The sequence below is a fragment of the Charadrius vociferus genome, unplaced genomic scaffold, assembly GCF_000708025.1.
Source record: "Charadrius vociferus isolate BGI_N301 unplaced genomic scaffold, ASM70802v2 scaffold147, whole genome shotgun sequence".
NCBI lineage: Eukaryota > Metazoa > Chordata > Aves > Charadriiformes > Charadriidae > Charadrius > Charadrius vociferus.
In genome coordinates, this window is record NW_009649570.1 from 7,051,266 (window position 1) to 7,076,649 (window position 25,384).

Here is a 25,384-nt window from a genome sequence, read left to right on the forward strand (position 1 = left end):
TTCAGCTTGTTTCAGGCTGCTGTTGATGGTTGCCTGATTATGACCTTTCACCAGCTTTTGAGGCCCTGTATTTTCTGGTAAATCTCAATGTGCCAATTTAAGGAAGGACGGTGGATGTCAAGGAAGCTGTTCAATTTTCTGTGGTGGGAACTGGGGATGACAGCAAGACCCAGCAGTCAGTGGGATCAGGCAGTGGGGAGAATTGTGATGGGGCAGGACTGTGGCTGACAGAAGGGCTGCACAGGCCCAGGTGAGCCCCTGACAACATGCTCAAGAACCAGGGAGTAATAGTGTGCTGTCACCATGTGTACTCAAGCTGGCTTCTTGCAGAGCCAGCAAGGGGAGCTTGGGAAATTGTCACAGCTCTTTATCCTTTTCTCCTTCTGTAAAACACAGCTATCAAAAACACAAGTGGATGCTCGTATTTTGTTGGATGAGCCTTTATTGAAATACTTGACATTTAGTTCCTCTGTTCATGGAATCTTGTCTTTTCAAAGGGACGTTATACTTTGCATGGGAGTCTCTTGCTGGGTTCTCTAAGCCATTTTTAAGAAACATTCCACATAAGTAAAATGCTCAGGCAAAGGCTCAGGCCCAGGCTGCCAGAGGTCAGCATCACAGCCCCACCGCGGAAGTACTTCTGATCAACATAGTCTATGATAGTTGTCACAGCCAACATAGTCTCCTCACATGTGGGCTGGATCTGGTAACTGGGTAGAAGAAATCCGTGAGTACCCTTGTCTCGCAGCTCAAATGTGTAGGAGAGAGGAATGCCAATCATGTGAGCCCAGTCCCGTGAGGAGCCTGAGTTATTGTCTGTGAATTCAAAAATAGAGGGGAAATATATGTATTAAGCACAGTTCTTTGAAAAGACTTCTTGCTATAGTTAATGCAAGATTATACAGGAATCCCTGAACTAAGCAGTAAACATGTATCACTGTGACATGGAGAGCAGAGTTTCTAGGTGCTACAATTCTTAATTATACTAAAAGTCTTCTGTGGAGTTTCCTAAGTCAAACAATCTTCCATAAGATGGTATTGTATGATAATAGGAGGTGAGTTCCAGGGATTCTGAGTTTTTAGTGTTTTATTGTGATTAGTGTGGAGTACAAGATGGATTGGCCATTTGTCTGTTTTGGTACTTCACTTCCTACATTGACATTGCCTGGAATTTCTTTGTATATTTGTTTTTAAGCATAATTTGGGTCAAGTCTGAAAAAAAATCTGGCTACTACCTGTTCATCTGCCTCATGGATCTTTTTTCTTACCTATTCAGTACAAGTACAAACCCTGGCAAAATGCAGTCCTAGGCACGGACAAGTTACCTTATACTTGCACCGCATTGCTCATGCAGTAGGTGGCTTGTGTGATTCAAGGACTGGCACAGTTGCTGTGAATATGCAAAAACACATGGGTACTGGAGCCAACTACTTACTGTTCTCAGTGACTAGCATGACTTATTGCTTACTGGGAAAAGATTGGGTTTACCAGACAGTCTCTAGGGCCCTATAGTACTCCATGTAAAGGCTGTCAACTAGTATCAGCTGTGATGGTGTGTTCATGATATGGCTATCCAGTCATTAGGAAGAAGGCTGAAACCAACATATTTCACGCGGAACTGCAAGCAGCTGCCATGTGATAATGTCTGATGGAGTAACTATAGACCTGATTGGGATTTTAATTTTTGCTTGACTCCAGCGAAGACAAATAAGAGTTTTGCTGCTGACTTCAGCAGGGTGAGGATGATCTATCACCAATCTCCTTCTGTCCCCTGTGATGTATCTGTGAGGAATTCATGTAGGAACTAGCTTCTGATCAATGCTTCCTTCCTTCCTGCAGTCAGCTTTATAATGTACAGTTTATTCAAATGACTGCTGCTTAGATGTTCCACTGAACCATCCTATTAAGTATTACTCAAAGAGGAAACTTGGCAAAACAGTACTTACTGATGCCTGTGACGCAAGATTTACTGTCTTCTTTGAAAAACAGAACAACCAAAGGGAAATGTAAAGACACTTACATAAAATTAAAGAGGTTGATCCTACTTTATAACTGGTCCCATACTTTCCCATCAGGGCAGCAGCTGCTTTCTCTGCAACATGCATCTGTAAGTTCAAAATAGGAACAGCATTGTCATCAGTACCAGTACATTTGGCAATTATTTTGAGTGGACCAACATTTTTGTCTCTTTCAGTTTTACATTTACATATGATCATCTTTAAGTTTTGATAGTATTAGTTCAGGACTTTAGAGAAGCCCATTACAAACATTTGGGCAAGTTGTTCTTGATTTTTTACTGCAAATTATGTTGAAATTTTTTTAATTACTCTGCTATTAGGTAGAGAAGGTATTTGCCTTATTGTAAAGCTAAAGGGCTGTATTTTGGAGAGTTAGAGTCTATGCTGTATAGCATACTGGTGCTGACTACAGCAGTGATTGATCCCTTACACATCTTATATTGCCGTAGACTCTGTATCCCACCATTTTTAGAAACTGAGCCATAGACAAACGACATGACTTCTCCAATGACTCATATGAAGTCCGAACCCAAGTGCCTCATGCTCTTGACTAGTGCTCCAGCTACTGAAATGTTCATAAATACAAATGTTAATGAACTAATTAGAACACTCAGAAACTGAGTGAAGAAGTAACCAAGAGGCAGGTCCCTACTTTGCTCCCATTCTCCTAGTGAACACATTTGGATTACCCTTTCTGGACACAATCGTGACAACCATGTATGTATAATGCACTGGCCTCCTGAGGTGCAAATGCATTTTTGTATGCAGCAAGAACTTGGTGCTCTTCTCTATTTAATTTGCATTGTAGTAACCCTGTCTGTAATAATTCAATTTTCCTCATTTAAGATAAAGGATTAGGATTAATTCTGAGGCAAATAAACCTTGCTGATACCGCACATACAACAGGCAACCAAGAAAGATGAAGAGACCACAGCCCTACATTAGAGAAATGAGTAGCTAAAGCCCTGGAGACCTGCCTCAAAGGAAGCTTTCTTTAAAGAAAAGTTACTTGCTACTTCTTTTCCTTGTTACTTGACCTTTCCTCCATAGAAACATTAAATCACTGTCACAAGAGGTTCTGTTTAGAGGATAGGAAAACAATGTTAAATAGAAAACAAGAGCTCCGATACATTATTAGATAGACATAAGAGGAGTTGTAAACCCAGAGAAGATATTTTAAATACATAGAGCTAATGCAGATATTAAACTCTGTGCAGGATGGTTCCAACTTTTGCGGCTGAGCAGGGGAGAGGGGCCAATGTCAGCCCATAGCCTGTTCTCGCTATGTGGGAAATGCGAGGAGCAGTAGTAACTCTGGGAGTCAAGCCCCTGTGCCATATGCAGTGTACTGCCTGTATTTGTTCTCTACAAGTGTAGAAGATTAATGTTTTGCCCTACCAGTTCTTCACTGTTACTTGGAGGTTTAGTTGTGGAACCATATGGAGTGAGGATGTACTGTCCATAGGAGTGAATTGTTAAATAGCACAAAATGTCACTCTTCCTGCTTTCAATAAACTGAGCCACAGCTCTTGTTTCAGGCTCTGATTCTGGTCCAGATCCACAGAAGATTTCACTGCTGCAGTTATAAGAAACACCAATACCTGGAGAGGAATACAAAATGTGAATCAAAGGAGATACGTATAGACACCAGTTCAAAGGGAACAGGGAAATTTACCTTGGAGTGTTATGGCATGTGTTTATGTGGGCAGGGAGACTAGACAGCTCAGTGGGACTTTAACCTTTTACTCTGTAGGTAGAAACTAAAATTTGCTACAGGACTGAAACATTTAATGTGCATTTACAGGCTGGCTGCAACAAAAACACTCTGACACCACCACAGTGTACCACCTGCCAGGGAAGCTATAGAGGCTCCTTGAAATTCATGGCAAACACAACTACTGGCTGTTAAGTGAATAACTCCTAACATTGCTGCCTAGAGCTGATGCTTGCTCCTGTGGTGAATTGGAGGTATAGTTATATAAGCAGCAATTTTCTGCTCACAAAAATAAATACCAGTTGAAACTCAATGACTTAATATTTTTACAAACTAGGTTTCTATTTTTACATGTCTTGATGACAAGAAGATGAGTATTCCTTTCTTATAAGACTTCATCTTATTTCAGAGACTAGTTGTTACTCTTGCTTTACATTTGTGTTGCTGATCTGAAATACTTGGAACTTACTGCCCCAGGAGGAATTGAAGTTTCGGTTGAGATCTGTCCCATAGCAGGTGCCATTCATATGTGGAGAACGGTTTTTCCTCCACAAACGATCCTAAACAAAAGTAACTTCAGTTACATAATAACAACTCAGAGATCCGTAGGCCGTAGTGATAATATGGTATAAAGACTCCTTTATTTTAGACCTCTGCATTCTGAGTAACTCTTGCCTTTTAAGATTGCAACTCTGTGTGCAAGGGTGATAAAGCTTAGTGACAGAACATTTTATCTACTACAGCCAGGCTGTCATACTATACAAGCCTGCATACACCTTGAAATGAGCATCCTGAGCTTTAAAAAAAAAAAAAAGTATGCTTTTTCTGTAGTACTCAACTGCTTCCATGCAGTGTTGCACTCCTAAGAAAGACTTGGCATTGTGAGAGATACCTTTGTGTCCAAGAGACGATAACTGAACTTATGTTTGTTTCAGATTAAAGAAGATGAATGCCTTTTTGTTGGCTAATCTTGCTGCTGCTCCTTGGTCCCCTACTATACTCATTGCTATACTTGTTTCTCTGCAGACCTCACTGTGCTGCCTGTATGAGCTTCCTGGCTGAATTACCTGTGCATCCAAGTGCAATGTGTGGTATCCCCCAAACCTGCCAAGAAGCAAGCTAGGAGACAGCAGGATCCACATGACGGTAGGCTGAGCCTGTTGTGCCATGCTGAGGTCCTGCATTAAAATGTGTTTCGACTAGGCTGGAAGCATGATGAGAGTTGCTGAAGTCCAACGTTTTGCATTATCCTCCATATCAGACAAGGAAGATTATTTGGGAGGGCACACCTATTTCAAAACCAAATACCCCAATATTTGACCAATTCTCCTCCTGTCCCACGCTGCAAAGTTGCTTAGACCCATCTGCCAGTTGACGTCTCTTGAGAAGAATGACTGACTCCTCCTGACATGCTTAACTCCATCAACCAAGCCTCAAGGCTGTTATCAGGGATGTAAGTTCATCCCCAGAAACCCAAAAGCAATTGATCCTGTGGTTTTGTCCTTTCTCTCTTCCCAAGGCTCATGACATTTGCTAGGAATTTTTAGACCTGTAATCTCAAGTGACTGCTGATATACCAGAAGAAACAAAACCTCTCTGCCATGAGAGGATTTGTGTGAGTAATGATTCTGTCACTGTTCTCTGTTTAAATATAATTGCTATGATTGTATCTAAAATTAACAAAACATGCTATGCACATCTAACTTTCAATCTAGTTCCTGTATTTGCACTACTTACTTTTTCCCAGGAATAGATGTAGCCATCAATATTGAGGACTGGCAAGACGTAGAGGTCCAAATTCTGCAGAAATCTGCTTATCGTTGGGTCAGATTTGTAATTTTGAAGAATCTGAAAAGAAAAAATACAGAGGACTGAGCAGAGAATCTACTTGTAATCACTGGAAAGAGCTAGTTTAGAACTATCATCAGGGAATCACTCACTCCTGAATATCACCATGGTATCCAAGATCTACTTGATCCCCAGGTACGTGGAGATATCTACCTTTTGCCATTAACGAAGTGACAGTGTATAGTCATACAGATACAGTCTTGCAGGTATGAAAGCTGCATGATAGGTGCACTAGGTACTTTCGGTACACGTGGAACATTGCTATACCATATCCTAGGTTTGCTTTAATCCAGGGCAGCTGTGGCTTTGTGATGCAGAGGCTTGATCCAAAAGCCACTGTGGCAAATGGAGAGATTGCTATCATGTTCAGTGGCTTTGGAATCAGTTTAGGTGGAGGAAACAATGTGCTCACAAGTATTCATCTCAAACTGTGGTTTGCACTTAGGTCTCCACAGGTATCTGTACTATGTACTAATTTTGAAAATCATATTTTAACAGAAAAAGTATAATTCTAGGTACAATGACAGAGAAGAGAACTAAATATCCAAAGTGATGTGGGGTTTTTTATTATCTAAGTGGAAAAGTTAGGACTCACTTCTTTCACAAACCACTGGCAGAAGGCTGGAGAGATCCATTCTCTGGCATGAATCCCACAGTCCATCCAAACGATCTTTTTGGTTTTATCTGATGGTTGACTGATCTGAGAGAGTGTAAAAATGATCCTTTGGAAAACTGTTACATTACAATAAAACAGCCTAGCGTAACGCAGAAAGAAAAGGATGTGCCTTGATATGCCATTAAGCCATCTGAGATTATTATTATTACTGACATTATTATGACAAGCTCTCCGTCCTAATAAACCCATCTCTGTAGTATCACAGGGCAAGAGTTTTAAAGTATCTGTTGAGCAGGACTGTCAATAAAACAGTTTCTTTTTCATTTATATTAGTCCTTCACAGGACTGGTTGTTTTTTGGGTTTTTTTTTAGAAGTGGAAACACGAAAAGGCAGAGAATCTCATTTTACTCAGTGATAGGAACAGATTAGACAATAACTAAACGAATTATTAAGACTACGGTTTTTACTAGAGTGTCTGATTAAAAATGTCATGGAATACTCCTAGCAGAAAGGCTATATGCTGAAAAAAAGTAATAAAACCAACAAAACAAAACCCTTTATCTTCACACACAGCTGTTACCAAGCTAGTTTCAGCTTGATTAGTATTTCTAAATAAGACTTCAGTTAGATTTATTTTCACTGCATAATAGCAAGGTTATGGCGATAGTGTATATGAAAGTTGGCAAATCTTACCGTAGTGTAGAGGAGTAAAACCATCTCCTATTATTTCAGTAAACTGGGATGAGCACTGTCTTAGGAAAGATCTGAATCCTCTCTTCTGTGTACTTTTTTGTGAAGATACCTTTTATTAATTTTAAGAAAATTCCTCCCTTACCTGCAGATAATACATTGTTCGATTCTCAACTGTCTTCCCCAGGTAGTGCTGAGTCACCAACTCACTGTTGCTCTTCTGGATCTGAGTCATCCATTGATAAATCTGAAACAGTCACAGAGAGTTCTTGGTTCAAGGGGGATTTTCCTTCTCTTTCCCCCCCCCATTTCCAGATTAAAGCTTTTTTTTTTTTTTTTTTGCTTAGACAAGCAACATTTTCCCCAGAGCTTATTTCAACTTGTGATAGGACTTAATACTCATGGAAGGCCTTTCACTTGCCTCTGAGCAAAGGCATGGTGATATCTCACTGAGTGTTAAAAGATAGCATCACTGCAATACAACACTGATACTCTGTCCTGGAACTCATTCAACATGCCTATCCTTTTGAGCATCTTTGTGTTGACTTCACCAGACATGGAGCCACACCATCAAATCTCCAAAACAGTATTGCAGTTTCTTTCCTATCAGTACTGTTTTTTTCCCATCTGAATTCAGCAGCAGTCATCCCCAATGGGTAGCTCAAACAACATTTAAGTGACAATTGGCTCTGCTCTCTCACTCTTATTATGTGGCTAGGAGGAAGAATACCACCATGTTCTGCTTACTTACTGTTCTGTGAAACATAGCACCAAGAAGTCTTCACTGCCCAACCTCATGCCATTATTGTCTCCTGAAGTGCCAAAAACTTATCCTTAAATTACTTCTTTCTACAGGTCTCCCACTGTTCACCTCTTCTTTCTCACTGAGATTGCAGAGACCACAATAGTCATTGCATTCTACATTTGGCCCAGCGTCAAACATACTGGGTCTTAAATGAATAAATACTAGAGATAATGATAAAGCATAATAGGGTAGAAAGGAGGTAATCCAATCAACTGAACCCCAGAACACTATTTGCAAAATGATATGGCTGCTTCACACAAAATATTTAGGTTTTTGTCAGGGAGGAACTGAGGATTAAATAAAAATCAGCGGCAGATTCATGTTCAACCAGGCCAAGATTCTAGTGAAAGAGTAAGGACTGATTCTGCAAAAGAAGAACGCCAGAAAGAGCTCCACTGACTTCAGCTGAGCTTTCTGCAAGCACAGAGTTGCTTGCTGTGGCATTTACAGAATAGCTGCAACAAAGAAAGCAAGCAGACTTGGGTTCCTCTTTACCTCTTCCATTGGATGATATTGGGTGTAGACATAACCTTCTGGGACTTGCCTGTGGCTGTTCCTCTCCTTTGGCATGCTCTGATCTACAAGTTCCTGAACATCAGGTATTAGGACTCTAAGAGGAGGGGAAAGATGGAGACGGAAAAGAAAACAATCCCTAACAATTACTGCAGAACTATCAGGGTGGGTACATTGTTTATATCAACAAATGAAAGGATTTAACCCCTTCTGTTGTGGACTGCCTGGCAAATTCATCATCAGCAGCATAATGGTTACTTTCATGTGAGAGAAAGTTCAAAATACTGAGATTTTCACTGAGTTTTAACAATAAAGTAATAATTTTACCAGATTTTTTTTAAAGATTGACAATTTTCTACAAAAAAAAATATTCAATATCTTTCTTTTCTTCACCACTTCTACTTCTGGCCAAAACTGTAAAATACCATCTTTTGGGAGAAGGGGGGAAAGGGAAAAATTTAAGATTAGTGTTTCATTGTGTTTTATGGACACTTTTTTAATTTGCAAAGACTTCACAGAAGTATTAGTTGCAATCTGCAAAAATCAGAAGAAACACCCTCTTTCCTTCAAAAAGCTCTTGCTTTTTAGCTGCAAATTAGTTCAGAAATGAGCATAGCACAGGCGTGGTTCCATGATCAAGGGAGTCAATAAAACCTTTTCCTTGGCTTCAGAGGACTTTGGATCATACACTGTGCTTTCTCACTGCAATCAGCCCCTTCTAACACTGTCACAAATCTGTGCTGATTGTAAATACTTGCGATAAGACAATTGCAAAGGTAGCTTAAACATTGTTGATTTCAAACACTGTAAGTGCTAATAGGCTATTCTGCTGACAGTAGCACTGATCGGTATTTCTGGAAACTGCACATAAGAAACTTTTAAGAGTAGTTACAGCTGACTTTCACTCTGAGCTTTGATGTTTATTCACATCTGAACTTCAGACTAAAATTTAGGCAGTGCAAATTCCCATGAACTGAAACCACGCATTCCAAATGCCTTATCAGAGCTCTGGAGAATTGAAATCCCAGAGTCTGACACAGTCAGAATATTGATGTCCTGATTATAATTTGTCATTTATGTCTCTATCATTTTATACCTAACTGTCACATTACCTTCCTTGCATGTCAACTGCCTTCTAAAAGGTGGTTCCTGCTTTGAATCTGTTATAGGAACTTTAACTCTAACATTGCTGTACTCATCTCAACCCTTTTGTGATACAAAGCCAAAAATTTCAGCTTGGCTATTAAATTACCCACCTCTTTCTTTAGGGCCTTACACAAGGTGGATACAGTTCTGGCCCCAATCCAAGGGAAAAAAAAATCCGAGGGGAAAAAAAAATTAAGCTGCTAACTTCAGTTTAGTCTTTTAATTTCCACTATAATCAGTTGAAACCATTAGAAAACAAAGACCCTTGATATAAATAAGAGATTAAATATCTTCTGGAATGTGGTCTAAGTCATGAATACATAAACGTGATGTTAGATCATTTGTACTAGCTCCTACCTCATCTCTCTCCATCTCTGGTTGTCAGGGCATCACACTTACTAAAAAGAATTTGTCAGGCCAGATGCAGGATGTCAAGATCAGCTTTAACTCTAAACAGCTTTGAAATGGCACCAATCCTCCTTTAAGTTATCTTTGATTGGTAAATGTCAGTGTATGTCCATAGGCCATTTGTCACCAGCCCTGAATGACTACAGGACTGTTTATATGAAATATAGCTAGCTACTGGTTATCTGAAAAAGTCAGTTCCCAGTGGGAATGGGACTGTGTGAAGAATAGACCTTATTTAATCCAATTTGGCTTTATAAACTTTGTATCTGGATTAGATCTTCTAGTTGGAAGTAGAAGCATGGCAGTTAGTGAAGATGTGTGGCTGGGTTGATGTGATAAAGCATCATGGGCCATTTGCAGCTTGTGGCTCCCAGTTGTGTGCTAAGTGGGTACCTGCCACGAGGACCTTTGTCCCAGGCCGGGATCTCTCTGTTTGGCTGGATGGTGCCAGGACATTCTCACCAGCCTGGCAGGAAGTGGAAACTACAGCTTTGAAGAAACTGGTTGAATATTCACTTTGAAAGGGCTCTTCTCCAAACCAGAGGAGCAACAAAACACAGGGAAGGGAAAAGGAAAGCTACAGAAACTGCTTCTCTATAGTGACACTTGTTAAACCTTTGGGTTTTCCAAAATAGGGAGGACCCTGTGTTCAGGTATCCATACTTTCCAAGAGCAAAGCATGTTCCTATAAGAAGTGGTTGTACCAAGCTTGGCTTCCTGTCTTTAGAATAAAAAACTGAGTCATACTTCTGAGCGCCATCCTCTGCCACTGAGAAGGCAACAGCAGAAAACAGGACAGATTGGACTGTCTCAGATCACAGCTCCAAATTCACAATCCAGGCTAGCTGGACAGTGAGTAAACAGGGCATAGGGGAACGTGCTTTTAAAACTCAAAGGTATATATAGCACCTGTGCATTGGACAGGTCAAGGTAAGTTGGAGGTACTTAGAAGAAAGATTGGGTCCTATTGTCAATACTTGCTGACTGTTCATTGGAAAGGGCTAGATCCTTTTATGGTAGCAAAGAAGATTGTTAGAACTAGTCTTTTCCATCAGGAAATTAGAGGTCATACTTGTAAGAGATCATGTGGTGATCTAAGCTGTCTTTCACCTCCTTCACCAGAGAGGCTGGGACCCTTGTGTGCACGTCTTCTCCAGCCCAGATGTCTTCAGGCAGCTGGGGCTTCCACAAATCCAGCTGTGCAGAGGAGAAGAAAGAAATGCACAAATCAAGCTCAGTTTTCGAAGTGAGAAAATATATTTAAGATAGGTAGCTGCATATCAATAACTAGAAGTTTTCCTTCAAATTCTCCCCTTAACTATTCTCCAGCCATCTGTTCATGTATGCAGCACAGGCTTAGTATTTCCATTGACTCAGGCACCACTGATAAGGAGCAGCACCTTCACACAGCCGGGCAAGGAAGCTAAATTCTTCCCATAAATTCCTTTGGGTAGTGGAAGGGCAATTCCACCCTACACTAAGGAAAAAAAAAAAAAGGTTATGCAAAACTTTTTCAAGTTTACTTTAACCTTCATGAAAACCTTATGGCTTCAAGCTCCAACAGGGGAGATTCAGACTGAACATTAGGAAAGAATTTTTCACAGAAAGAGTGGTCGGGCATTGGAATAGGATGCCCAGGGAGGTGGTTGAGTCACCATCCCTGGATGTGTTTAAGAGACGGTTAGATGTGGTGTTGGGGGATATGGTGTAGGGCAGAACTTTGTAGAGTAGGGTAGATGGTTGGACTCGATGATCCCAAGGGTCTCTTCCAACCTAGACAATTCTATGATTTGTTTTACAGATCATAAAACAGATTCTATGAATCTGTTTTACAGATCATAAAGCAGATTCTATGAATCTGTTTTACAGCCCAAGACCCCACTCTGCTTTTTGGGCACACGTGGTTATCCTTACTCACCAGTAAAGTGCTGCAAAGATGCTGAAGATGCTGGACTTGCTGAAATGTTTCTGGCACAATATGAAAAACCTGATCCCTGGAAATTCAGCAGAGAAATAAGATCAGTTTTAATGTCTGTTAAAGTATCCACAATTTCATAAGTCAAAAGGAGATACTTTGTTATGCAGAATGAAGACAGAGCGTGTAACTGAGTGCTGTTCCAACAAAAGCATATCTGAATGATGAATTCCTGGAATGTTTTAGCTGCAAGCAGAACAAAACAATGTGGGTTTTCTGTTGCTAGAGCATTAGGTTAACTCTGCTTCCTTGCCAGTGGCAATTCTTTATTCACCATACCAGCTTCACTGAAGCCAACTGCTTGCATGAGCCCTGGTGTGTGATTCTGCCTTGGCAGGACCAAGGCCAAAACAAGATCATTGGTAATATATAATAAAATATTTATTTGATAAGAGTCACTTTTTTTTTTCCTCCTGTTTGGTAATTATTCAATTATTCCAGATAGACTTGGTGTTTTTCTGATTTACTTGAGCATGCAAAAACATTAGATAGTCATGATCAATGAACTCTGCTAGAAGCTTGAGATGTTCCCAAACTGCTTGCCATGAAAACAGCCAATTTATTCCACAAATAGTGAATAGTGTGGTCTCCAGAACTGCATATTCTTAATCAATTTGCACGAAACAAATGCTTGGAAATGCAGAAAAAGCAAATCTGTATGTTCTATTAAAAAAACCCTTTGTAATTATTTTTCTGATTCTTTTTTAGTGTTCATTCAGATCGGTTTTCCAGAATTGATAGCAAGTGTGACATCTCTAATGAAAGGGTTTCATAATGAGGAGTGGATTTTGATGACTACATTATATTACTCAAAGGTGAGATAGCAGTTATGCACTACTCGTGACAGAATGGGGAACCTTAGAAATACTTGTATTTGTTAGTAAGCAATAACCACTGCTTCACAGTCTCCTTTAATGGCTTTAATGGGCCTTTACAAGACTAGTACAAAAAAAGAACATTTTACATTTTAAAGCTTTTGTAACAGAAATTCCTGTTTCAAAGGCCTTGTATGGTGAATCATTATGGTCATCAATATAATATGCTCTCATCATCTGAATTGCAACTGCTATCATTTGTGCTTCCATACACAAATGTACAATTATCAGCTTAATATACATGCAAATAGAATTCACTATTCATCCACATTATTCACTGAAAAATAGGAGGATTTGCGTGTTTGGTTTTTTGGGTTTTTTTACATTTCTCTTGAAAATATCACCTTTGCTGATAGAGAAATGTAGAACTTCATAGTTAAAATGGGCTGTTTACTACTGGTTCAGGAGACGCTGTTAGCATATAGCACCCTTATCTATGGGGCAAAATGATTACATTTGCATTGCTAACAATTTGCTACAACAGCCATGATATCTTTGTAATAGAACCTTGTAGATGCAGGATAAACATCTTTGCTAGGAGAATAAACATCTCAGCTGCAGTTCAGAGTTTATTCTCTCTAAATGCCTGGGCTTGCTTTGCTTTTTGTCTGTCAGGAAGGGAAACAATATCCTGTAATATCTTTCTATCCTCATTGACATTATGTCTTAATTACACCAAATGAAAGAAATGCCAGACAGTCAGATTGCTGCCAGATGGCCAGCTCTTATTTACTGATAAACCTTTTACAATAGCCAGTGTGGAGACAAATCATTTTTAATAGTAAACTAAGATTAGAAAGCACACACTCATTTATGATTATGGACTAGGATTCTCAGTGGAGAAGTGCAAAGTCAGCCCATGTGACCACACGTGAACAGCAGTTTTTTAAATGCTATAGTTAAGGTTTCTTACCAAATTAAAGGACTTTTCTCAGCAGAAGCTGTGTTTCCTTGAATGCTCACAAATCAGATATTTCATTTAAGTTGTTGAACAGAGCAAATGACAATGAAAATGGGCTTTACTAGTCATTTCATCTTTGTGTAGGTGCTGCCCACCCAAAGTCACACTGACCATTCTATTGTGTTTTTAAATCCCATGCGCATACTCAACAGGTTCAGTCCTGGACAGCAATTAGAAAGAAAAGTGAACACTACATTACCGATGGTCTGTTGAATTCTGTCCAGTGAAATTGATATGCTCTGACTGAGTCCCTGATACAAATCTAAAGACTAAATATTACCCAAGTGAAAGAATACATTTTAAAGAGAGAAGTGGTGACTCTGTATGCTCTGCCAGGAGTTTTCCTTGGTTTTCTCTCCTTTTTAAAACTATATTCAGGGGATATAATTAGTCTAGAGGCATTCAGCACGGGGCTGCTTCTCTGTTTAGTTTAGAAAATTCCATGTATAAAGTTATATGTGGATAGCTGGCCTCCACACTGTACTCATGCCCTTCCTGCAAATCCCAGATGCTGTAAAGGCAGAGTGACCTATCATCCCTTGTAAAGTTGAGGGTGCATGAAACAAAATAGTTTAGATAGGCAAACAGCATGATTTTATATCACTTATTTTCTTACGAAGCATAATTGAGAATGGAGAATACAGAAAAACTAGACATTTCATACTTTTCAAAAACGTTAATCAGTAATAAAAAAATGTGATAGTCTCATTTTCTGAACACCTTGGGGTGATGATTGTCTGGACCAACTCTATTAGCTTTTTTTTGGTTATTTCTACAGATTTCCAACAGGGGTTCAGTATCTGGGCTGCTTTTTGAGACACAATCTTTTTCACATAACCTCAGCTGACTTTTATTAATGGGTATAATTTTGCTCAGTCACCCTCACCCCCCACTTTATCCTCAGAAAAGGCATTTTATTCCACAGCATCTGATTTCAAAGTTCATTATGAAAGAGGCTAAGACAAATGAATTTCAGCTAATGGAAGCAGAGCATCCTGAGGTCCATCTCAGGGGCATTCTGTGTCTCCTATGGCTGCAGACATATCTTTGTTGGCTTGGATTTGGTTCACTCTTTCTTCATTTCCCATCTTTATATTTTATTTCCAAATCTTACAAAGCTTACAGCTTAGTAACCCTATCTCCAGGTTTTCAGTTCATAATTGTTATTATTATTCTTACACAGTTCCTGGGAATTTCACCGCATGCACAATTCTTCATGATACCCCATTTACACTCACCTGTCATACTGCAATTTCAGGCTGAGTTTTCCAGGAATAAGCATCCCCAGAGAAAAGGTGATCCCAAGAAAAAGCCACATCTTTGTGCAAAGAACCCAGCCCCAACCGTGCAGGACTAGAGAGGAGGAGGATAGATCTGGACCAAACACTTTATTTGTACAATTATAATATATAACCAGACTTATCCTGGAAGGGAACCTGCCCTTGTTGAATCATTAACTTAACTTTTAAATATTTCTACTTTTTCTTAATTCTTCAAGCTCTCTGTTCCACACCCCAAAACACGAGCACGTACAGATAGTAATATTCTCACGGAAGTACTTCTTCCAAGAAGATTTTTCTATATGACACCTTCAAATCTTTGAAAAAGTTATGTGACAGAGTTCATAGTCATTGGAGAAAATGTTACCTGCAAGGTCCATGGCAACTAGTGAAGATTAGCTTATAAGAATCATAGGGAAGGGAAGAACAAGAGAAAACTGTTAAAACAATCTCCATCCTTGCTCTCTTCCTTCCTGTGTTTATGTCTTTGTGGAGCACTTCTTTGACCTCTTAACTGCAATTCTGTCATTTGCCTAGCCAAAAAGAGGACATGAAAGAAAAAAACAACATTCCTGTAACAGGGAAAGGCTGGGACATCAGAGTCTCATCTAAACCACTTTCAGTTGGACCAGATCAGTCTCTGGCCACAGACTATCAACATTACACTGTCATAAAGAGTGTTTTTTTTATATACTCAAAACAGAGGGCTGGTTACTATCTGAAATATTTAATTTCTTGCTTAGTTCATATATCAAGAGTAAACAGTTGAATTTCTTCCTTAATAGACTACAGTTAGACATACAGCACAGTTGTTCAGAAATAGTTTCCCTCAGCTTCTCTCTTAGATTAAAGCTATCCCAAAGTGATTTAATGCACAAAACTGCATGGATTTTGGGTAAAGAGAGTCCACTAAGTCAGTTTGTTTGTGTACACATGCAATGGACATTACCTGTAATTATGGTATCTTTGTAAATCTTTCTCTGCAAAGTATGAAGTCTTCTGGCATTACTACCAAGACTGTCATCAAGGAAACAGGCAGAAGAACTGTCCCAGTATAAAAGAGGTCCAGCTTAACTCAAAAGTGTGTTCTCACAAAACCAGGCTGCATGCAAGAGAAGAATATGTTCTTCTTCATAGATCACACCAGACCCTTCCCATTTTATTGCCACATGCTATAATCTGCTCAACAGCCTGAACCTGAAAATTATGGATATTTCCCTCCATGTAGATATCCAGCCACAGTGACTTCCAGAAGAGCTGAAGGAAGTCCAGTTTACAGGATTAGAGGCAGCTCCATTTGTGAGGAATCAGAAAAACAAACTCATGTTGGAAGATCATATTCCATATTGACACACAGGACATCTGTTCAGATAACCTTTGCTTTTGATTCCTTTGTCTCCACCACTGCTATGAGGTGAACTAATGTTTTGAAGTCTTCTGCAATGTTGTCTGTGCCCTTTTACGAGAGCTGGCTTTGAACTGGAGTTCAATCCCTTGACAGGGACAAGAAAATGGGGGCATAGAGGAAAAAAACAAAAAGCTTCATTCTTTTTTTTTCTCTTGAAAAATGATGTGCACAAATGAAGCAAATCATGATATGCACTAAAATTCAACTCCAGCCCAAAGCTTACACCTCCACACTGAAAGCAGAAACTGTTTATTATGTGGTGAAAACATTACTCCTATGATGTCAAACAGTAATGAAGATAGATAGGGTCATTTTTCTTAATGGGCATAGGATTCAGAAGCAATGTCAGTTGCTTGCTAGGTCTTTGATTCCAATTGCTTTGAAGTCTAGTTGATTTTAATGGGCTTTAGATTAAAGTCCTGTGCAAATAATCATGGACATTTCTCACTGATTTGAAAAATGGACTTGTGTTGGGATTTCAGCAGAAGATTTGTTCATAAAAGACAATACTTAAGTATGTACTTAACGTTCAGCCTGCAAGCAGCACTGCTGAATTCAGAATAAAAGCCATTAGAGACATTTTTCTGCCACCAGTGCAAAAATATCTTGGGACGAACAGTTAACTTCAACAAGCCTATTGCCCTCTTGGGCATAAATAATGTCTCTCTCAGTAATAAACTCTGTTCTTTGGTCAGGTTCTTACTGGCAGCTGCTTATCTTTCTAGCAAATGTGGAAGGCAGCTTAATCCATTTATTCCCTCCTTGAAAACTGTGCAAAAAGGCATGGGACATTCTGGGGAGAGGAAAGGTTGTAAACATATGGCACAAACATGCCGTATGAAACCATGCAGTGTCCTTTCTTCCAAACAAGTTTACTTTGCAGTTCTTCCACACACTCTTCTTAGAATTTCAGGGCAGTTTTTTAGCATCAGTTTAGCCTCTCAACTGCCCTGTGAGACAAGCAAATATTATTTCTGCTACTTAAAAGATTAAGAAAAAAGGGGAAAAAGTGACTCCCAAGGTGACATAGGAACACTGCTGCACAGCCAGGAATAGAATTCAGATCTCCTGACTCTCTGTCTGGTGCTTCCTTAAATATATGACCATCTGCTCTCCTGCTGGAAGTATAGATACTATATGCTGACTCCAACAAGCTGGCTGCTAAGCCTGTTAGTTTATCCTCTTTTTATCCCATACTGATATCATCTCAAGCTAAGCTTTTGGCCTGGAGTCAAAGTGACTTCCAGTGTTTGAATGATTCGACCTGCTTGTTATTGTTTTAACCTTGCACCACACATATGCTTAGCTATTTGTGACTTATCTGCATACAGTCTGTGTAGCAACAGCCGCAAGCTAGAACTGTTTTGTTTAAAGATTCCATAATGAAGCATACCACATGTTTTAAACAACTATCATATAGCGGTGAGTTTGGTCCTGGTAGCTGCTTGCACCCAAATTTCCTACTGAGCTGCATGTAACTTTCAAGAACAAAGAGCTTATTAGAAAGACAAAAAACTTACACACTTGTGTGTCTCCACAAACACATCACGTTAAGCTCTCCCAGTTCCACAGCTAAATCCTTCACTGAGTCCATCTGAACTAAAAACCAAACTAGAACTAGATGGAATTCAACATGATCAACACTTTTTTAAAATCATCACCTTGATTCTGAGAAAATCATTCTCCAGTAAATCTCCTTCTCTTATTGCTGCAGAAAACTCACGGTATGTGTTCAAGGCAGAATCATCATTCAGTAGGATCAATGCAGTAGCATGCTGACTAATATGCCTTAAATCCTAGTCTTCTGCTCCACTGAAGAAGGGGGTTTGTGTATAATTCAGCTGTTTTACTAAAATATCCTCTGGTTATCACTGTAGCTTTACTTGGAGGAAGCACACAATGAATTTACAGTTCTGTCTCCCATTGATTTGTCATAGGACATAGCTTATTCTATAGGTATTGTCTTTTTCTATAAGTACTAAAAGACATTTCTGTCTTTCTGAGCAATGTTCAAAATACTCCAATTCGTTCTACAATATTAAGTATATAGTCTTAATTCTGTAGCATATGAATATTTAGTGGTATGTTGTGTGGTCTGCAATGTGAATCATTGTTCCCCTCAGTATGCCAAATCTTCAGCTTTCACAGCTTTGGTAGAGAAAGTTTTTTCCAAAATTCTCTGGACTCCAGAGTTGTGGTTTGACAGTGCTAACTGTTCTCAAGTCTCATTAGCTCCATCAACAATCCTAGCATAAGTGGGAATATAACAAAAGCTATGCTGAGTTACAACAATTCTCTTCTAGAGTCATCTTGCTGAGTTTTCCTCTCTCTTTCTCCAAGTTTACATTGGAAACACCCCATTAACCTTACATTTGGGATTTAAAATACTCTTAAACCAGAAGGAGTTTCAGCCAAATACACTAGATTAGAATGACATTACTATCAAACCTTAAAATTAGTTCCATTAAGCCAACCTTAAGTGTCCTGCAGGTCATCAAGTGACATAGGATACTTAAGCTTTGGCTTAGTGGAACTAATTTGATGATTGGTACATGATGGAATATTGCGTCCAGCTCTGGAGCCCCCAACATAGGAAAGACATGGACCTGTTGGAGTGGGTCCAGAGAAGGGCCACGAAGATGATTGCAGGGTTGGAGCACCTCTCTTATGAAGACAGGCTGAGAGAGTTGGGGTTGGTCAGCCTGCAGAAGAGAAGACTCTGGGAAGACCTTACAGCAGCTTTCCAGTATCTGAAGGGCACCTGCAAGAAAGCTGGAGAAGGACTTTTTACAAGGGCATGTAGTAATAGGACGAGGGGGAATGGCTTCAAACTGGAAGAGGGGAGATTTAGAACAGATATTAGGAAGAAATTTTTCACTCTGAGGATGGTGAGGCACTGGAACAAGTTGCCCAGAGAAGTTGTGAAGGCCCCATCCCAGGAAGCGTTCAAGGTGAGGTTGAATGGGTCTTTGAGCAACCTGGTCTGGTGGGAGGTGTCCCTGCCCATGGCAGGTCTCTTCCAACCTAAACCATTCTATGATTCTATGATCTAGTAATTTCAAGAGATACATATTTACAGATACTTTCAAAGATTACTCCATAGTTTTTACAGCATTTATACATATGCATAGTCACATATTTTGCGCCAAAACTGGGAATACCAGTGTGTTGTGTCAGTGTGGGAAATAACACCAGCGTTTTCTCCACAAGTCCCATGATGCAGTTTTTAGGCAGCTTTGTTATCAGAGAGGAGCTTCAAGTACAGGTTTGGTAAGCAGTTCCTTATGGAAGTGGGCTGAAGCAGGCTGACAAAGTCTGTATTGGTTTAATTAGGCTGGCAGAGTATCTTCCTCAGACACCATTTTCTTTAACAAGAAAGGAGGACGTTATTAATGAATTGTCTTTCCTTAATAACAGGTGGCCCGGGTGATTATTTTTCCTTCATCCTTTAGACAGCAAAAAGTCACTGCTAAGGAACCTTGAGCTGGTCCTTTAACATACAATCCGAGTTCAAGATGATATTCACCACCTGTTACTAAAAGGTAACAAACACTATTGGTTCAGTTCTAGGAGTTAAAGGTGATCACCTTTATGATGAGTTGTGCACAAAATCCTGCAGTCATTATGTAAATACAATTCCTATGGGAAATTTGTCTGCATAAGGATTGCGCAATTTAACTTAAAAAATTACTAGTAGTATATTTCAGGCGCAATGGTAAATTGCTGAACCCAAAGTCCACACATACAAGCTGGCTGCAAAATATTACCCTTGTAGTTTGATCAAAGGAAAGTTTCAATTTGCTGACAGTTTTTAACGTGCCTGAATCCACTGTCAGAAAGACCAGTTAGATTTTCTCTCTCCCATTCTCCAGTCCTGAAAACTTTCCCTCATAAAAATACCTTCTGATGACATGATTAGAACTTAAGATTTCAAAGGTATTGCTCTGGGGGATAAGGATTTTGAGAAGTGCTTGATCTTATATTGGTCTTCTGAGTGGGCAAGAATTAAGCAAGAATCCTTGACTTTGGGAAGAAACAAAACTTCTTTTAAACCTTTAGCTGTCAAAGCAATATGTTGTTTGTTTTTTTATTAGGCTTTTTTAAAGAGATATCACATAACATTAAAAGCCTATCTTGTATTTTTAAATAAAATAATTACCTTTGTAAGAAAATAAACTGGTATTAGTTTGTTGCTGCTAGCAGAACTCTAAAGGACAGTACATAAGTCTGTATTACTGCTTAATGGTTAAAAACCGAGCTTACTGCACCGTATTCTAGAATAACCAACATTACTTTTAATGAGTTCTATTACAAGCACTAAAATACTTCATGATTAGATGTGAATATGCTTGCATATGATTTCTTAGACCCAAACAATATACACTATATTCCTTTTAACTTAAGTAATTAGCTTTTGCAGCTATAAAACTTGTTCATATTAACCTTTGGCCTCCGTTCTATCAACAACGATACACATACTTAGCTTTCTGTTTAATACCAGCACCGCTGAGCATAACAGCATTGCTTGCATGCATGCAGTTATGTATGTATGTCCATGCAAGGTAAGTAATACTCCTAACCCCTCAACTAGCATGAGGATCTGTTAGAAATTGTTATGATGTCCTTGAGGAATCTCAGTGATTTAATGAAACCAATAGTACCTGACAGAATATCTCAAAGCGGATCTCGTCTGAACCAAACAAGTCCATTCTATGTAACTGACACTCAATAGAATTTCTGGTGTATTTTTGAAAATGAACCTTAAAGAATTTATAAGCTGGGTTTGAAGTGGGCTGTGTATGTATGGGTATGACATGCAGTAGAAACAGCTTGTATTTTGGTGTCTCATTTTGTAAAAAATCTTTGCTGCTAATAGTATCTGGGGAAGGGACTGGGTAGTGTAACTTTGCAGTGCTTGTTGTGACAGGGCTGGGTAGGTTTGCAGTAAAGCTATTGACATGGCTTGCATTGGTCACAAGTTTTGGGATTCTTCAGTGAAGGGAGCTGTTTCTTTTACAGTTAGCCAAGGCTTTCTCCACTCTCATGGCTGAACTGTTACTACTCTTTGCACAAGGAATGGATCTGAAACATCAGCCAGGTCTGCCTGGGAGAACCTACAAAGTCAAACAACTCAACATGGGGACATTCCCATTATACAGATGGGGAATGCAGACACCTGGCTGTGCTGAGGCTGTGCCCCTGCTACCAAGCAGAGTATTCCTTTGAGTCATAGCGCTACCGAGATGGGTGCGAACACCAGGACTCTGGATGGGCCACAGGGACCTCCTGAGAGACTTGCCCATGAGCAGACAGATAAGTGGTGGCAAGCAGGGAGCTGAACACAGATTCCCTGTGTCTCTGTCTAATGCCTTAGTGTCAGATCATTTTATCCTCTGTTCAGAGAGAGTGGTTTTCATACCTTCTTTCTTCTCTTTTTTCCCCTTCAAATACTGAGTTATTAGATTCAGCAAATGAATATCAAACCTACCACCAGCAGTGGAAAGTTTGGAAAGTTCTCTTTTTATTCTGCATCAGCAGAAATCAAACCAACCTTCGTCCTCAGTACTACCTTTTGGGGGGAGTACTGCCTACTGAGAAGGAAGTCTTCTTGCTGACATCAGCAAAGCATTCAACGTTCTGTACTTTTCCTTGAGCATAGACTGATTGAGAGCAAATCTCCAAACACACATACACACATGGTTGTTTTTTTCTTGCTTAACTTTTCAGATGCTCATAATTTTCCATACATTCATACAGAAGTGACCCAGCCTGAAGATTAATTTAGAAGATGATGTGTCCCTGGGACAAAGAGTTCCTTGGCAAAATGCAGCATATTCTAAAAGATCAGACACAAATGCATCAGCAGCCTTTACCCTCTTCTTGCTTCATACACCACAGAGTACAAAGGATTTAGGTTGCCTTTGTATTTTCTGGAGAATTCCTTGTGTCAAGGAACTATCTGTTGTTCTGCTAAAGCTGATATCTAACTGCTGAGCAGCACAAAGGGCAAGTAACAACCCAGTATTGGTCTTCAATATGTATATTTTAAAAGATTAGTCTTTTATTATGTGACTGACATTTCAAATGTGGGCTCCGTGCTTGGTCTCTCCTCCCTCCCTAGCTATTGTGTGCAATAACATTTTAACATACAAATGTATAATCTCCTCCACAACAAGCCACTGTATATTTCCTGAATCTCATCTCATCTGTGTCAGTACACATCAAGACTTCAGTGACAACTCTCACCATTTCCACCAGCCTCTATGCAGTCAGAGGCTGATTCACCAGCTGTTCCTTACTGCAGAAGGGGAAAATAGGCTCACATAACAGTTCAAGTTTTCTTCTTTGAAGTAGTAGAACCACAGCCTCAGCTGGTGTATATTGCTATAATGTGCCCTGACTTTAATTTAAACCAGGTGATGGGCCCCTCCTCCTTTTCCCACACTCCCCACACACTTCCCCACCTTTCTAAAGGGTGGTCAAGTACAGATGACATCTTATGCACAGCGGAATCTGTATGATGAAAATTAAACAGGCAAATAAAGAAAACTTAGCAAGTGCCCTTTGTAGATTGAACTGACAAGACCTAAACTATGGCACATACTCAGGAACGACAGTGTTCAGTAAACAGTCTCTGTCTGGAGATACGGATAGAGTCCCTTACCTATAGCAGTGAAAACAAATTCTCCTGTTTATAAAAATTTGAATCTTGCTACAAAAAGCAAGAGCGTATCTGGGTTTTGATGGGTGTCATAGAATCATAGAACGGTTTAGGTTGGAAAGGACCTTGAAGATCATCAAGTTCCAACCCCCCTGCCATGGGCAGGGACACCTCCAACTAGACCAGGTTGCCCAAGGCCATGTCCAGCCTGGCCTGGAACACCTCCAGGGATGGGGCCTCAACAACCTCTCTGGGCAACCTGTTCCAGTGCCTTACCACCCTTAAAGTGAAAAACTTCTTCTTAATGTTTAATCTAAACCTGCCCTCTTCCAGTTTATAGCCATTCCCCCTTGTCCTGTCACTACATGCCCTAGTAAAAAGTCCTTCCCCAGCTCTCCTGTAGGCCCCCTTTAGGTACTGGAAGGCTGCAATAAGATCTCTCCAGAGCCTTCTCTTCTCCAGGCTGAACAGCTCCAAGTCTCTCAGCCTCTCCTCATAGGAGAGGTGCTCCAGCCCTCGGATCATCCTCGTGGCTCTCTTCTGGACATGCTCCAGCAGGTCCATGACTTTCTTATGTTGGGGACTCCAGAGCTGGATGCAGTACTCCAGGTGGGGTCTCACCAGAGTGGAGTAGAGGGGCAGAATCACCTGCCTTGACCTGCTGGCCACACTTCTGATGCAGCCCAGGATGCAGTTGGCAATGGCAACAATGTTACTGGAGTATAGCGTAGGAGCATTTTCAGAGAGGATAAAACAAGCAGCTCACTGGTATTCTGTGGACACAAGGACTTTTGCTGCAGACTCAAAGTCCAGTTCTCCTTCTTCTTGTTCATGGGTGACTATTTTCAGTTGCCACCACATTCATACTTTCACTTTATACTGCAGTTGTCCAGAAATAACAAAAAAAGGGAAAAACCTGCTACAACCAGAAGGACAGATCTTAAACATGGTTTGGAGTTCCATTATATTTGCATCACTTATAAAAGAACAATGCAGAGCTACTAAAACCACTACAGTTACTAACAAAGAACAAAACCACAGGATTACATGTTCAGTAAAATCTATGCTTAAGTACCATAATTGCTTTAAAAGAGTGTATGTAGAGAACAACTGATAACCATGGCTCTGGTTTTGTTCTGAAATAACTAACTTCACCACATTTTGCCTAGGAGTGAATGCTCCACCTTTTTTTTTTTTTTTGAGATCTACAAAACACCTGCAATTCTTTTTTAATTCAGATATTCTATTGTCAGTAAAGAGGTATTGAAACTGGAACCTCATTCATGCAATCTTATGTGCTCTGAGATTTGTGTTCAAAGAGACTACCTTAACATTAACAAATGGCAATATAAAATAACACCTACTGCAATGGCCAGGGGAAAAAAAAAAAAAAACACCACCAAAAAACCCCTACATTAGTATTTTTTTAATTTTAGCAATTGACCAGAGCTGCATCTCTAGGTCTCTGCATACAAAGCATTATTCCATCTCTTGCCTATGCAGAAACAGTTGCAATACCTGAGAAACAGACTTTCATTTTCTAATTCCAAGCTCCAGTTTGTTTAGATTTTGATTTCTTAACAAAAGTCACACTCTTACAATGTACTTAATCAAACTCTTACAATGTACTTTTAGTTCCTCTTTACCAGGCACTTTTGAACATCTAGGCCAATTTGAGAGCAAGGTGGAAGTTTTAAAGAGAGTTCCTGGATGTTTCTTGTAAATGAGTGGCTGGAATACTTCTCACGCTGAGGAGGCTGGAGTTGGGGCTCAAATACGTTTTTAGACATAAGTAAATCCAAGCAGGAGAGAACTACAAGTCATCAGGCTCTGCAAATCCAGCTGCTTATGGAAACAATTTGGTTTTGCACACACTCGCTATTCTCATTCTGCATTACTTCACAAACTTTGTTTCATTTTTGCTCAGATGGTACTAGTTTATTTTCTGTTCATGTAAGAGCCTTCTTGAACCTTGCAGCCCACATCTTCTGCCTTCCTGTTTCTTGCTCTCATTTTAGATATGTTCACACATCCTGCAATGCTTAACATCATCCTTGGGCCAGTGAAGTTTGCTATTTAACTTACATTTGTAAATCCTTCTCAAAATGTTTCCTTATTGATTGTGTGATATATGACAATAATCTGAGCGTGTCACCCTTTTGTATGTGGATATCCTTCAGGTGACCTGGAGAATCGAAAGGATGGACAGTATAAGCATTATTCTGAGGGAAATATTTACCAGATAAGCCAGCTTTATCATGGCATTGTACTGTTTTGTAAGAAGATAAGATTTATGAGTCAAAAAATGTCTAACAGCAAGTAGCATGAAAAAACAGGGATCATAAAAGGCACTATCTATTTCTTTGAGATTAGCAGGACAAATACTTAAGTCCAGTATTTCACAGCTCAGAATGAAGGAAAGATTTGTACGGATCTACTTTTCACATGTCTTTGTGGCCCAGGAA

General features: G+C 39.7%; 1 protein-coding gene across 1 annotated transcript; it reads right to left on the reverse strand.

The window, feature by feature from the left end:
- Positions 1-547: 547 nt before the first annotated feature.
- Positions 548-14,888, reverse strand: CPO (carboxypeptidase O). Its single transcript, XM_009890247.1, has 11 exons — positions 14,809-14,888; positions 11,678-11,753; positions 10,832-10,956; positions 8,188-8,302; positions 7,033-7,134; positions 6,176-6,280; positions 5,470-5,580; positions 4,202-4,292; positions 3,417-3,619; positions 2,021-2,105; positions 548-816 (listed from the first exon to the last, which is right to left on the reverse strand). The coding sequence occupies exons 1-11, from the start codon at positions 14,886-14,888 to the stop codon at positions 548-550; spliced, it is 1,362 nt and encodes a 453-aa protein (XP_009888549.1).
- Between the last annotated feature and the right edge of the window lie 10,496 nt (positions 14,889-25,384).